General features: G+C 46.8%; 1 protein-coding gene across 1 annotated transcript; it reads left to right on the top strand.

Annotated features, from left to right (window-relative positions):
* The first annotated feature begins 9952 nt into the window (after positions 1-9952).
* LOC128100336 (vomeronasal secretory protein 2-like) lies at positions 9953-13402 on the top strand. Its single transcript, XM_052722378.1, has 6 exons — positions 9953-10045; positions 10512-10580; positions 11604-11679; positions 11783-11893; positions 13158-13258; positions 13322-13402. Exons 1-6 carry the CDS (start codon positions 9953-9955, stop codon positions 13400-13402), a joined length of 531 nt encoding a protein of 176 aa, XP_052578338.1.
* Positions 13403-15273: the final 1871 nt, after the last annotated feature.

The following is a 15273-nucleotide window of genomic DNA, read 5'->3' as shown; positions in this document are numbered from 1 at the left end:
AGCTTGGTTTAGCAGGGGGTCTCCATTCATCTGATTAGGGTGGCCTGCATCTGTTCTTCTGACAGATGTGGTCTGCACCTGAGCAACTGGAGTCTTCTTCTGACTGGTGTGGCCTGAGCTTGAGTGGTGGAAGTCTGCTGGGGTTGGGGGCAGGGCTAGGTTGGCAGCAGTGTGGGCAATGAACTGGGATGACATAAGCTGTGGGATGTATCTTTGGGAACAGAATCTAGGGTGTCCCTACTAACAATTTTTAAGGGGTCTGTCTCCCTCACATCCTCACTAGGGCTTGTTGGTGTTGATTTCTTAATGATAGCCATTGTGATCAGACTAAGACAGAATCTCAGTATAATTTTAATTTGCTTTTCTCTAACGGCTAAAGATGCTAGATGAAACAAATAGTCTTATTGACCATTCAGTTTTTGAGAACTTTCTGTTCATTTCATTAGACTATTTATTAATTGGATAGGTTAGGTTTTTTTGAGTTCTTTTTGTGTTCTTGGTATTAATCCCTCTCAGATGCATAGCTAGTTGTGGTGATTTTAAGGAGAAATGTTCCCCACAGGGTCATGTATTTGAACCCTTGATTCCCAGTTGGTAGCACGTTGGGGGAGGTTATGGAACCTTTAGGAGGTACAGCCTTGCTGAGTAAGTACAACACTGGGGGCAGCATTTGAGAGTTTATAGCCTTGGCCCGCTCCATGCTCTTTTGCTCCTGAGCCCAGGTGAAGTGTGGTCAGCAAGCCCCATGGGCCTGCTGCATGCCCTGGCTTTCCCTGATGTGTGGACTCCAGCCTTCTGCAGCCACGAACCAAAGTGAACCTTCATTCTTATGTTGCCTTTGGTCGTGGTACTTTATCTCAGCTACAGAAAAGTAACTAATGTAGAAACTATGCCAGAGGAATGGGGCTGTCGCTGTGAAGAACCTGACCAAGTTAAGTTGATTTTGGAGAAATTTGGAAGACTTTGGGACACTGAACTCGAAAAGTCATTGATGCTTTAAATGGAGTCAAATGGGCCATTCTAGTAGGGGCCCAGAAGGTAATAGTATTGAGAGCAGTGTGAGCAGTGGAGGCCTGGTTCATGAGGCCTGTTGCAGTGTTGTGGAATATTATTTTAAGATGTGTTACATTTGTTTATGCTGTGGAATATTTGTTTAATATGATGCAAAGATGTGTTGCTTTTTGTTTGTTTGTTTTGGGACAGGGTTTCTCTGTGTAACAGCCCTGGCTGTCCTGGAACTTGCTTTGTAGACCAGGCTGGCCTCGAACTCATAGAGATCTGCCTTCCTCTGTCTCCCGAGTGCTGGGATTAAAGGTGTGTGCCACCACCACCACCACCACCACCCAGTGTGTTGCATTCTTTCATGTTGCATTTGTGAAGCTGTGCTACTTTGCCTGTCTAAAATACCTGATTGGTCTAATAAGGAGCTGAATGGACAATAGCTAGCCAGGAGAGAGAAATAGGGGTGCTTCTAGGCAGAGAGAATAAATAGAAGGAGAAGAGAAGAGGGAGGAGTGAGAAAATGAGAAGGAGAGGAGGATATTAGGGGCCAGCCACCCAGCCACACAGCCAGACATGGAATAAGAAGAAAAGAAAAGATATACAGAAATAGAGAAAGGTAAAAGCCCAGAGGCAAAAGATAGAAGGGATAATTTAAGAAAAGCTGGCTAGAAACAAGCCAAGCTAAGGTTGGGAATTCATAAGTAAGAATAAGTCTCTGTGTATTTATTTGGGAGCTGGGTGGTGGGCCCCAAAGAGCAAAGAATAAAAAAATGTCAACTACACTGCAGTCTTCAGAGGGGAGCAAGGACTTTATTAGCAATTGGGTAAAGGACATTTATGTGATGTTTGTGCAAAGAATCTGGCTATATTCTGTGAATATGTGACCCCCTGAAAATCTGTGTGAAGCGAAATTAAAAAGTAATTTCATTGAAGGAGCAAATTCCAAGACAGTATAATATTGAGTCTGTGACATGATTATTACTGAAGGATCTCATGCATATGACAACCTGGTCATCCTGCTGAACTGAAGTCAGTTGTTTCTTCTCACTTCAATGTGGAGAACTGTAGGTAACATGGGGGATGGGCTGCCTCACTTAGTGTGTGATCTGGTGGACATGCCAGCATCCTCTCTATAACTGCAGCTCCTACTGTGCTTCCTTCCTGTTAACAAACTGTCCTTTCTATGACAAGGTGAACCCTAGCTCCAAAGCAGCCCAGAGTGGCACTAGAGCCTTTGTCCTATAGAACATGAAACAACCCCTCTTCTGGGTAAGCCACCTTACCCCACTGCCTTCTCTAGCCTCACCTTCCTCTCTGCTCCTTCATATAGACATTCAGCCTGTGGGCCCTTGTGACTCTCCTAGTCTGTGGGGTCAATCAGGTGGGCTGTCTTGAGTTTCCTTGGAGTCTAGTGAAGCAAAAAGAGGCGAGGAGCTGGGAGAGAAGCACAGGAAGATCCTGAAAGCTCTAGGCTCTTCTGGTGCTGCTCCTCAGATATGAGGATCTGAGTGAAGAGGTGAGGACTGGCCTGAGTGATGACGCAGCAGAACAAAAGATATGCTTGAATAATGGATTGCATCACCTTGCTGTGGCAGGTAAGACAACTAATCTATCCTGAGGACTCAGATAGAGTCAGGAGCCCTTGACTGTGGCCATTTTACTGGAAGAAGCTCTTGAAGAGTGTCAGGTGACAGCCAGAGTGATGGACAGCTCAGTGCTGGGGTGCTCCTTCTTCTAAAGTCCTGGGTGAGAGGGTTCCATCTGGGGAGATTGACAAGCTCACAGGTCTGGTGTTTCTGAGACAATCTGACATGATTCTTTGTCATTGTTGATTGTCACACAGAAATCTCTCTTCAGTTTATGCCTCCAGCTGTGCTGGAGTGGGGAGGATGTTAACTTGTGTAAGCATGATGTGGATTTTCTCTTTCCTGTCATTTTTCTCAAAACAGAGTAATTCAGGTCAAGGCAGTCACTATGAAATAGATTATCCAGAGAATAGTCCCAATCTGAAAGCTGATATTGCTGCAACATAGACGAGCCTGGAGCATCCCTGCCTGGTGTCCTCACCAGGCCACATCCTGAATGCTGAGCTCTCTTGAAACCTCCACCAGACAAGTGAGTCTATGACTGTTCAATCCAGACTCACTCAAACTGGCAGGACAGCAGCACAAGTAACTAGATTCTTTACTGTGGTGCAACATGAGGGACCTGTATTCCAGGTTCTGATAGCATCCTTGCTGCCCTCTGAAATTTCAAGAGCTTGGTCTTTCCAGTCAGCATTCCCTGAGGATTCCCATAAGCTCCACATACAGCTCTGAAGGGCTTGTCTAGCCTGCAGGGGCAATCTCTTCCTGATTTCCCAACAACCATTCCATGTGAGACCCACATGCTCAGGCTTCTTACAGCAGTGACACCACTTATCAGTACCGGTTTCTTCTGTTAGTTTCTCTAGTTGGAATTACTACACAATACACAGCAGAAACGACACAATGGAGGGAGGATTGATTCTGGCTCATGCTTCAGGAGATACTGTCCATCATGTGAGAAGGCAAGATAGGTGAATCAGATCTGTCTCTGGGCAGGGAGCTTGATACAGTCCAGTGGATCAGGATGTAGAGTGCTGGGGCAGACCCAGAAGGGGATTCCACTGGCATCCATCTCATTTTCTAGTGAGGCCAGAGTGCCAAATATTCTAGTTTTCTCAACAAAGTGCCTCCAGCGAGTGGGCAAGTGTTTAAGCATGCAGCCTATGAGGGTCATTTCAGATTCTCCTCCTAACATCCAGGAAGCTATCACACATAGACACATCCAGACAGACACAGATTCGGACTCTCATAGATCCTGCCACGTGGATGCACAGAGATAGAGGCACACATAGAAATAGAGGCATGAAGTCACATATGCAAAAAACACCTCCTCTCAATAGCACAGGTTCATAAACAGGCACATATAGGTATAGATGCAAGCACAAATACACACATACACACTGATAAATATATACCTGTATACACAAAGACAGAGACACAAAGCATGCACTCATGTACACAGGGAGAGACTCCAAAATTCAAAGACAGGCACACATATGAACTTCCAGACACACATGCACAGGTGTGCCCTCTCACACATCTACATGGGCACGTATGCACACTTACACATGTATACAGTCATATACACAGCTCCACAAGTGTACAGAAGTAAGGCAGTGGATTTGCACTAGACAACACATGGACCAGAGAACCAATGGGTGGAGGGCACCTCTGGAAGGCTTTCGTCCCGGCTCTTGGAACCTGACCTGAGAGAAATGAGCGGCTCGGAGACAAGGCACAGTAGAATCTGGAGGACTTCTAGAAGCCCAGCTACTAAGTAGGATGGGAGCTGCAGGGAGGACATACAGAGTCAGGGGGGTGTGCAGGGTCCTTATAAGCATGTGGGGAAGACAGGACAGAGCCAGAGTGTGGTGTGGAGAGACCACAGCTGAGCTTGCTGCGGACTGTGGATGGGGTGGGGGTTGCCTCCATCATTGCTTGGGGAGAGGAGCTGGTGGCTCTGTTTGGAGCTGAAAGTTCTGGGAGGGAAGAGGAAGTGTTGTGACTGGTTTTGGTGGAAATAGAACGCATAGACATGGCACATGACCTTTTGTATGTTGTGCTCTCCAGCTGTTCCACACAGAGTGTCTGGGGCATGATGGGGTGAGGAGTTCCTGTGGATTTAATAGAACTTATTATGTGAGGTTTTCTTGGGAGACATGAGCTTACTCTACTCACTCTATGCAGACCATCAATGACATCCTTAAGTACAGTTAGACAAAAGTTTATGTTTGCCAACAAATGCCTTTGTTTTGATTACTTGCATGATATGGGGACGTGTTTCTGAAAGGTTATGAGTGACAGCAAAGTTGACCCACCACTGAGAAGTCTCACCCCAGCATGGAGGACAATTCTCCTTAGCTGAATGGCTGGAGTTCCCTCTTCAGTTGCCACTCCATATTCTGTAGCTTGTCATGGAGCCAGGAGACCATGGGCAGCTGGGGCAGAAGTACATATAGCAGTCAGGGAGGCATGGAAGGACCTGCCTGCCATCTCAGCTTCAGGTTTATGGACCTCTCCGCCTCTTCCTGGGTAGGAGGATGGGCACAGGGAAGGATATTGTCAGAAGATGACAAGTTAGAACAAAACAACCCACATATATATATGAATATATCACAACTGCACTTATTACTCTGCATGTAAACTTTTAAATCTGGGAAAATAAGTGTAAAATAAAACTGTTAATGTCATATCTTCACTGTGTCAACACATTCCCAATTTCCCCATTTTACTCACAGTAAACATAAAGTCTCTAGCTTGGTCTACAGCTCATCATCGTTTTTTTCTACCTCCTCTCTAACTTGGCCTCTGGCCATCTTCCTCTCTCTCTCTCTCCACCCTTCCATCTGTTCCTGTCTCAGCCAGTCTGCCTCTGCCTCTTCCAGACCACACTGAGTGTTCCTCCCACCTGGAGTCCTCATCTACTTCCTCATTCATGGCTCATTTCCTTCACTTCCTTCAATCATGTGTTTAAATGTCTGCTTTGTGCAGCTGACTCAGACAATTCCTCTGAATCTGCCAATCCCTTGTCTCTCTAGTTGCTGTCCACCTTGTTCCATTTAGGGTTCCTCCTGGCATGTGACACTCTTGAAATAATATATAATTAAGTAATCAGGAGATGGAGCCCATAGTAGACTGAGCAGGGATAGTGAATACAATGAACACTTAACAATACAAGTGTAAGGAGAGCTAGAGCCACTAACTGAGGGTTACAGGAGATCAGTGGAGGGAACCATTTTTCATTAGGATCCCTTCACCTTGGCTGGTTCCACCATGGTGGGGAAGGTGTTACAGCTTGCGGCCTTGGCAAAGTCACTTGTCAGCTCTGGTTTGGTTTTTACACCCATTGGCTTCTTCCACAGAGACAATCACACCATCCTCACATGAGGCCTTATTTTTTCCCATAATTCTGTGTCTTAGATTTCCTTTTCCACACTCACTGATCCTGTTGGAAATCACTACACTCTTCCTTGCTCATCATGACAGTTGGGGTTTTGTTTGGTTTCTGTTGCTTTGATTAAAAAAAAAACTGAGCCAATCAAAGTTGGAGGAGAAAAGAGTTAATTTCATCTTATAACTTCGAGGTCACCATCTATGGCAGGAGAAAGCCAAGGCAGAACTCAGGGCGTGCACCCGGAGGCAGGAAGGACGCAGAAGCTATGGAGGGAGGAGTGCTGCTCACTGGCTTGCTCACTCGACTTGCCCGGCCTGCTTTCTTACACTTCCCAGGACCAACTGTGCAGCAGGGGTCCTGTTCTCCCACATCAACTGTCAACTAAGAACAGGACACACAGACTTGCTTACAGGCCGGTCTGATGGAGGTAATTTCTGAATTGAGATTCCTTCTTCCCAGAGAGGTCTAGGTTTGTGTCAAGCTGATATAAAAACTAACCAGCACAATGGACCACTCATCGATTTGATGCACAAACATATCAATATTAAATCGTAACTATTCCTTTCTCATTCATTGCCAAGCTGTGACATTAATGTGTTGACATTAATATCACAATATAAAACCCAAACGAATTTAAAAGTCCCATAGTCTTCAACTATTCCACCACTGTAATAAATCAAATTCTCTTTAAAAACCCAATGTCTTTTTCAAAGTTCAAAGTTTCTCAACTTTGAACTCTTATAAAATAAATAAAAGAAAAAAAAAACCAGTTAAATACTTCCTGCTCCACAAGGGAAGAGCCAAGTCACAGTCACAAGCAGATCAATTCACAATCAAACTTCAACAGTGCCTGGGGAGCTAGTTCCACTTCACTGCCTCAGCCTTCTACAGAACAAGTAGCTCATTTCATAGGCTCAGGTCAGCCTCCATCTCACATCTGCCGCTGTCTTTGACAGTGGTTACACATGGTACCGGTATCTCCAAAGTTCTGGGGTCTCCATTGCAACTGAGGTTACACTCTCGCCAATGGCCTCTCTTCAGGGGCTCCAGCCCTGTGGCATAATGCCAAGCCTCAGCTTCTTTCCATGACCTATTCTCATATTCAAAACCAAGACCACCTTGGGGACCGGAGAGATGGTACAGTGGTTAAGAGCATTTGATGCTCTTGTAGAAACAGGATCGGGAATTGACTCCCAGTGCTCACATGGTAGTTTAGAACCATCTCTAATTTCATTTTGAGGAGTTCTGACTCCCCCTTCTGATCTCTGTAGGCAATAAGCACTTAGCATGATGCACAGACACACATGCAGGCAAAACCCTCACATGTAAAATGAAATGAATAAATCTAATAAAACTTATATGAAACCCAGCACCACTTGGGTGACTCTTACCAGGTTCAGATGAAAGCATGTGATGTGGCCTTAGCTCCCTTTGGACCACGGCTCCTGTGTGCTGACCCTGAGGAGAAATACTCCCAGAAGACTGTACCTCAGTGGTTCTGCTCTCTTCTCAATCACTGCTCATTTCTCAGCTCCAGTTAACCAGCACTGACTGTCTGGGTGAAGCAGTGGTTTTATGTCAGTGGTGCCGGTCTCTCATGACAGCCGTTCTTCAGCTCCAGCCAATCAGACAGCACAGACTATTAATTCAAAATATCATAAAATGTCCCCTTCAGGCCTGGTGCTATTGGTTGAGCTATCAATACCCCCTATCTAGAAACACCATGTAACACCCAGACACAGGACCCTGAAGTGAGGCATCTGTGACTTTAGCAGCATCTACAAGTTGACCACACTGAAGTTCACATTCAAGGGCAGTGAAGGATGTGACCAGAAGGGGTGAGACCAGGAGCTGTGGAGTTGGAGAACCCTGTAAGAACCACCACTAGAATGAATTGGGGTCACTCCTAAATGCCTTAGGCCATGGCACACTGTGGACAGGACGCCCTCTCCCTCCCACCCTGCCATTTTCCCACCTTGTCAACCCTGGGTTGTCCCCAGCCACCTGTTTTTTGACTCCTGAGATCATGTGCCATCTGAGGACTCCACATGATGCCCCATGTCAGTCACCAGGGATTGACGGCAAGCCCCGTCTCACCTACACTGGATCGATTCTCTCACCACTTTACTTTTTGGGTCTCTGAGCATAGGTGGCAGAACTCAGCTCACTGGGACACAGGGAATGACAGGTGGGTGAGAGGTGTGGGGAGGCTTCACATCATACTAAACGTGAGATTCATGATTGGTCAATCACCTGTGGCTATTGTTTCCCGTTGCTTTTTTTAAAGGATGGAATTCCACACACCATTGTCATAAATGCTTTCATCAGTGATCCACATGCAGTGAAGTATAACCTATTTGATTTCAATCAGCAGGACAACAACAAAAAAAGTCCTTGGCACCCCAGACATGGAGAGCCCCACCCTTTCCTGCCCTTGGGATGACAGACTTCCTGCTCAGGGGCATCTTTAATGCTGGGATCAAGGCCTAGGTCTTATGAGAACCTCAGCAAGAGCCAAGGCTTGTGAGAGAGTGTTCATTAATATTGTTTATAGATATGTGGAGCTGTCCAACCTGGGTCCACAGAGGCACAAAGATGCCATTGTGTGATCAGCACCTGTATCCAGAGCCTGGGTCAGCTGAGTCTCAGAAGAGGACATTGAGGGCTAAGCAGCACAGGATGGGGAGGAAGGAGGCAGAGTTCCTGCTGGGGAGGGGGCTGGGCTGAGTCATTAGAGAGGGCAGCCAGGGAAGCTCAGCCATGGACTCTGGATGTAGGGGACCCTGGCCACCTTGTGTCCCTTCTGCCCTTTTGAACCAAAGGGACTTAGACTTGTGGTCACCTTGGTGTCCTGTCAGTGTTCAGACAAATGAGAGTGTTAATTTTAGTGTGGTGGGGACTCTTGTCTGAGAAAACTGATGCAGTTGTACAAACACTGGCTCTCAACTGCCTAAGAAGCTATCACAGGTCACAGGTGTGGAAGGGGATTCAATTGTACAGGGTGGGCTGGGGGTCCACCAGTCCTTTCAGCAGGCCCTCAGATGACCAACACAGCAGAGGATCCAACACCCTTTGTCAAAGTTGATGTCCCTGAGCTCATAAAGGTGAAACACTCTGACATATCCTTTAGTGAACACATAATTGTGATCGCCCCCCCTCCCCCGACATGTAGCTAGAGCTTTTCCAGATTCAGGATGACATCGTGAAGCACAGACTTCAAAGCCTGACTCCTCAGGAGCTTAGAATGCAGCAGAGGAGGTGTATAATGGGTAGAGGTGAGGAAGAAGGAGTGAGACACTTGAGAGTAAGAAGTGCTCTAAGAGAGCCCAGATGACTCTGGGGCAGAATGCAGCAGTTCAGGTGACTGTGGGCTTGAGAGTGGCTGAGAGCCTCTTAGAGGAGGCCCTCTTTCAGGAGACCCTGAGCCTTCACACAGTAACTCTACCTACATCTAGGATGAGCCTGTAGGCATGAGCAGCAATGAGGTGAGATCCTAGAAGCCAGTGTGTGCTCTGGAAATCAACAGAATTGTGCACAGAGAAGAAACCCAGTTCCTTTCTAATCAGGAGGAGCTGATAAGTCACCTTCCAGAGAAGGTGGCCAGGCCAGTCATGGTGTCCAAAGGGGGAGAGCAGGGCTAGGGAATGAACTCAGCATTCTCTTACTGGCCCAGAGTGCAGACTGTGTCTCCACCCCACACCTGAGTCACTCATACTCTCTGGGGTTCTTCAGGGGTAGCACCCTTGGATGGTGCATACTTTGTATGTCTTTTTTTCTGGAGGTGGCAATGAATGACCACCATGTCCCAACAGCAACAACCCCATGACAGATGTGAATTTGGCCATGACAGATGGCCAGGAGGGGGGTGGTCAGTGTCATTGTGGCCATAAAGGGCGTCCTCTGAGGAGCCAGCACAGCCTCATCAGGCCACCCCAGCGACTTGCCCTGTCTGAGAGCACAGAGCCTGGAGATGCAGAGCCTGCTCCTGACTGTCACACTGTTTGTCCTGGTGGCTGTCCTACAAGCTCAGGATGACCTGCCCTTCCTCTCAGAAGAAAAGAAAGTGAGGCAGAGAGGGATGGTGGACAGGCGTATGTGGAAGGCTTGACTGCTGGCCAGTGTCTGAGGACGGGAGTTAGCACTCATGAGGGTTCAAGTCCTCTGAGTCTGAGCAGAGGCTGCTGATCTCCAGCACACATGGGTTCCTGGGCCACAGAGTTGGAGCAGGAAGGGTCCTAGAGCAGGGACACCCAGAACCAGAAATTCTCACTTGTTAGGATCTCTTGTGTGTTGTTTCCTGGACTCCTAGGTGTTTTCAGTCTTTGGAGACAGACCATTCCTGCTTCTACTGGGCTATCAAATTGTAGTTCTCATCTAATTTTAAGGAATAAGGGGTTGAAGGGTGGAACTCACTAACTCGGGGGCTGCATCTTGGGTTCTGTGATGTATGTTCAGGCTGCATTGCCTATGGGAACCTGGGGGAGACTTGGGGCTGGGCAAGTGTGGGCTCAGGACTCTGTCTGCCCCAGCTCTCAGGTGTCTGGTTCATAAAGGCTAGAGTGACTGAAAGGAACCTGACAGAGCTGAGGAGACCTATGGTAGTGTTCCCTCATAGAGTGTCGTATCTGGAACAAAGAATTTGGAGATCAGGACCACCATCATGTGAGTATCCCCCATGTGTCTTTTCAGTTTTCTACCCCCTCCTCTATCTGTGTTTGGACGCTGATGACAGAAAATCCCCTTCCTCTGAGGGGCCACAGTGTCAGCATCCTAAAACTTGGAGGAGTTGATGTGGGATTTCAGGGGACATTGTGCTAAAGCTGATGAACCAGGTGACCTCAGTAGAGCACAGTCATGTGTTCTGAAAGAGGCTGTCTGTTGGTTTTCTGTTTTCCAGGTCTGAGGGTCTGTGCATTAAGGTGAGATTCATATGCAGAGAACAGAGGTGCCTGGTCAACTGGACTGTGAGTCCCTGTCTCAGTTTCTTCTCCTGATGCTGTGATAAGAACACCCTAATCAACACTGCTTAAGGGAGAAAGGGTTTGCTCTAGCTCACAGTTCAAGGTACAGTCCACAATGGTGGGGCTTTCCTGGCAGCTGGAGCATGAAGCAGCTGCTCATATTGCACACATAGGAGAGCAATGAGTGCATTCATGCTGGTGCTCAGATGGCTTCACCATTTTACAGTCTGGATCTTCTGCCCACAGAATGTTCCTGCCCACAATTAAGATGATTCTTCCACAATCAATGAACGTAATCAATATCATTTTCACTGTCATGACCAGTGGAACATCTCATAGGTGATTCTAGATTGTGTCAAGTTATTAGTCAACACGGTATCCCTGGTTGCACGTGATTATCTCTTGCCAGGTAAGCTCCTGGGGTTGCAGCATCCCTGCCCCGCTTACTTTTCAGGATGGACTACCCAGTTAATTCCCAGGTGACTTTAGAGATCACAGGCTAGTCCACAGAAGAGACCATGCTTCCCTTTAGATAATACTGTCCATTAGCTAATAGGGAGACTGAAGCTTAGGATATAGGAAGCAGGGCAGTGTAGCTGCTAGTGGACCAGTCATGCACAGCCTCCATCTTCCCTGACACCTGTGGCCCTGACTCCATAGCTACGGATGACACCTTTCCAGGAGGAACTTCTGTCTCGTGATGGGACCACAGCAAGGTCTGGAGCCATCCGACTGGGTGCTCATGGGTTATGGCTGAAACTTACTAGACTGTTCCTTAGTGTTGTCTGAATGTTGTCTTTGAAAAAGACACTACACACCCATTTCTCTTTATTCTGCAGTTTTGGGTCAAATATTCTGCTACATCTATGAGCTGCCAGTGAAGGACCACTACATCTTATATGCTGAAAACCTTTCATTTGAGAAAAAATTCCAAATGGGGCTCCTCATAGGTGAGGGATTCCAGAGCGCCCACCTCCTGCCCATGCTCTCTACTACCATTAGCTATTTGAATGTGCAGCAGCTACACCCTGGCACCCTGGGTGTCTAGCAGCTCTGCAAAAGGTGTTATGTGGTCAGTGTGCATGCTCTGAAGTGGGTAGTGATGGTCTGTGCAGAACTTCCAGGGACATGAGCAGCTGTGGCCTCAAATACTGACCAATAGGACAGAAGTTCCAGCCAGTGACTTACACATGGCACTTCTAGGGGGTCTCAGGTTTCATAGCAGGCAGGTTTCATTGAAAGGTTGTGTCCTAATAGAGACCTTTTATGGGCTCTTGTGGAATATTAATTTAAGATGTGTTACATTTGGTTATGCTGTGGAATATTTGGTTAATGATGCAAAGATGTGTTGCATTCTTTTATGTTGCATTTGTTTTAACTCTGTAAAGTTGTGTTACTTTGCCTGACTAAAACATCTGATTGGTCTAGTAAAAAGCAGAACCATCAAAAGCAAGGCAGGAGGAAGAAATAGGTAGGGCTGCCAGGCAGAGAGAACAAAGAGGAGGAGAAGAGAGAAAAGGAGAGGAGCTAAAAAGGAGAAGGAGAGGGTGATGCCAGGGGCCATCACCCAGGTACACAAGTAGCTACGAAGTAAGAAGGAAAGAAAGGTATACAGAACACAGAAAGATACAAAGCCCGGAGGCAGAAGGTAGACAGGATAAGTTAAGAAAAACTGGCTAGGAACAAGCCAAGCTAAGGCCAGGCATTCGTAAGAAAGAATAAATCTTCCTGTATTTATTTGGGAGCTGGGTGGCAGGCCCATCAAAGAAAATAATAATAATAATAATAAACAACCAACTACAATGGGCAATGCCCCCTACAGATAGGAGGCAGACTAGTGACCTTGAAACACAAGGTCCTTCCTGGTTAGAATGTGGCATTATTTGTCTGCTTAGGGTGTCACCTATATGTTCAGTCATACAGTGGCCCTATGTGTCAGTGATACCCACTTCCTGTGCACAAGCTAAAAACCCCTGAGATTATATTCCTAAAGCTACCCACCTGGTCTATTCCCTTATTTGGCCATTTTCTCCTCCTGAGGCTGAGTACTAAGGTCCAGCTATCAAAGTATTGAAGTCAAGAAATCAAAAGCCCCTTTTGGCTCACCTAATTAACATATTCCACCTCCACGGTGTCTCTGAAGTCTCCTCCCCTCTTGCTCCCGACAGAGCTGTGCTGTCACACCCCATCTGCTTATCTGTCCTCTGCTCAAAAGAAAGTATCCAAAAGAAAACCTGGAGGCCCTGGAAGAATTTAAGAAATTCACACAGCACAAAGGACTTCTCCAAGAAAACATGGTTGTGTCTGTGCAGAGGGTGAGAAAATGCTCTGCTCTGCCCCTTGCCCAGGTCCCCTCTGTGTCAGCCATGATTCCGCAGCTGCTGTGTAACCTCGTGCCCTTCACCAGCAGGGCCCTTCTTGTCATCTTAATCATGGGGCCATCCGAGCTGCAGGTGTAATCTGGGTCTTCCCCCTGGACACCTTCTTTAGTTGATGTTTTTCTTGCTGTTACAGAATGCTGTGTTCCCAAACATGTCCGTGGTAAGTGACCATCTGAAGGAACCCTGGGAGAACCCAGATTTCCTCAGTTGCAGGGTTGAAGTTTCTATCCGTTCTTGGCCCTGCTCCCATCCTCTCATTCAGAAGGGACCATGTTTAGCCAGGAAGCAGTGACCACTCCAGGAGGTGTCCTCAGGCACAATTCCCAAGAAATCTGTCCTTTCTTTTCCCAGAGTCCTTTTCCCAGACCCATACTGTGGTCTCCACTTGGTCTAATTAGAGATTTACAAGGTCAGAGGGTCAGGATTGTTCAGGAGACCATGTATTCGCAGGAGGCTTGATGAAAGGAAGACAGGCACCCACCTCCCAGGTAGCTACTCTCTGACTGCTGTTCCCATGGTAAGGGGAGGAGTCTCTCACTTGTGTTCCTCTCTGTCACAGCCCACCAGGACCACAACTGCTGAGCCATCTTCAACACTAGTACATGGCAGTGATCTGACTAGACTACTCCTCTTCCCCCTGGACCACACCCCACTGAGCTGCATTTCCCCCACTGGAGGCCCCCTCCTTCCTTGATTGTTACTTCCCAATGAATCGCTCTCCTGCTTTAGCTTTCAACCCCCGTCCCTGCCCATCTGAATCCAGTAAAGAGTTTAGTATTTTTTTCTGGGTTCAGCTTTTATGTGACAGGCCTTCTTAGTTCACAAGTTTGATGAGATATTAGAATTAACAGATACCAGACACCAAGTAGCATGGTACCCAGCAGTTCTGTAGAGCTATGTGATATCTTGGAAGTTCAAGTGATGTGCAGCCAATGCCAAGTAGCTTCAAAAGATGTCTGACATGGGACAGGAGAATTTGGGTAGTCGCTAGAGGGGACAGGACTGGGTGTGGCATCAGGGTTGCAAATGTCTGAAGGTCCCTACAGAGATCTTGCTGCACTGGTAAATTTCATGGGATCCTAGCTTTGAATTACCTAGGAGCAGTGGCAGTGGTGGAGGGAAGAAGTTGCAGGACCCTCCCTCATCACCCTCAAGCAAGGCAGACCTGGATGCAGATCTCTGAGTATTTTTACTCATCTTGGCTTTCTGTGATTGGTCAGTATTCAAGGTCTGTGTTGATATTACCTCAGGGATCACAGTGATGGAGGGCTGGGCCAGTACTTTAAATGATGATGATAAACTCAGAAACTGCCAGTCTCAGTGGGACATGGATTCCTGGAGGATGAGTGTGCAGTTTGCCAATTGCTCTCAAATGAGCATCAGCAGTAACCCTTCAGCCCAACTCCTACCATCACCTGTTTCTTCTCCTTGCCCCTCTCTGCTTGGACCTGGTCATCTGGAAAGGGAGTTGACCCCTCAGTGATGTGGGATGTCCTTCTGTATACTGTGAATATGTGTTGCTTTTATTGGTTGATGAATAAAGCTGATTTGGCCTGTGGCAGGGCAGAATACAGGTAGGCGGGAAAGCCAAACTGAATACATACCTACCAATAGTATGTGAGGTTTCCATTTCCCCAAGTTACTTCTTTTCTTAATGATTGACATTATGACTAGGCCAAGGTGGGATCTCAGTGTGTATTTCCTTGATTGTGAACAATGATGGATACTGTCATATGTTATTACCCAATTATACTTCAGCTTTGAGGACTCTGTTTCAGTCCTGAATTATTTATTAGATGGTTTGGATGTTTGTATTTAGTTTTTTGAGTTCTTTATGTGTTCTAGATATTAATCCTCTTCCAGAGGTTATCCCATTCTGTAAGCCAGTTTTCACCCATGCTGTTGCTTGCTTTGGAAAAACTTTTCAATTCTATTCAATCTCATTAACC

The sequence above is a fragment of the Peromyscus californicus genome, unplaced genomic scaffold (genome assembly GCF_007827085.1).
Source record: "Peromyscus californicus insignis strain IS unplaced genomic scaffold, ASM782708v3 Scaffold_7__1_contigs__length_154581171, whole genome shotgun sequence".
Classification (NCBI taxonomy): Eukaryota; Metazoa; Chordata; class Mammalia; order Rodentia; family Cricetidae; genus Peromyscus; species Peromyscus californicus.
This window is presented reverse-complemented; position numbering and strand designations above follow the sequence as displayed.

Coding starts and splice junctions, on each gene's coding strand:
- LOC128100336 (XM_052722378.1), top strand. CDS start 9,953: ATGCAGAGCCTGCTCCTGACTGTCACACTGTTTGTCCTGGTGGCTGTC. Junction 10,581..11,603: donor CAGAGCTGAGGAGACCTATG/GTAGTGTTCCCT, acceptor CTGACTCCATAG/CTACGGATGACACCTTTCCA. Junction 11,894..13,157: donor CCAAATGGGGCTCCTCATAG/GTGAGGGATTCC, acceptor CTCTGCTCAAAA/GAAAGTATCCAAAAGAAAAC.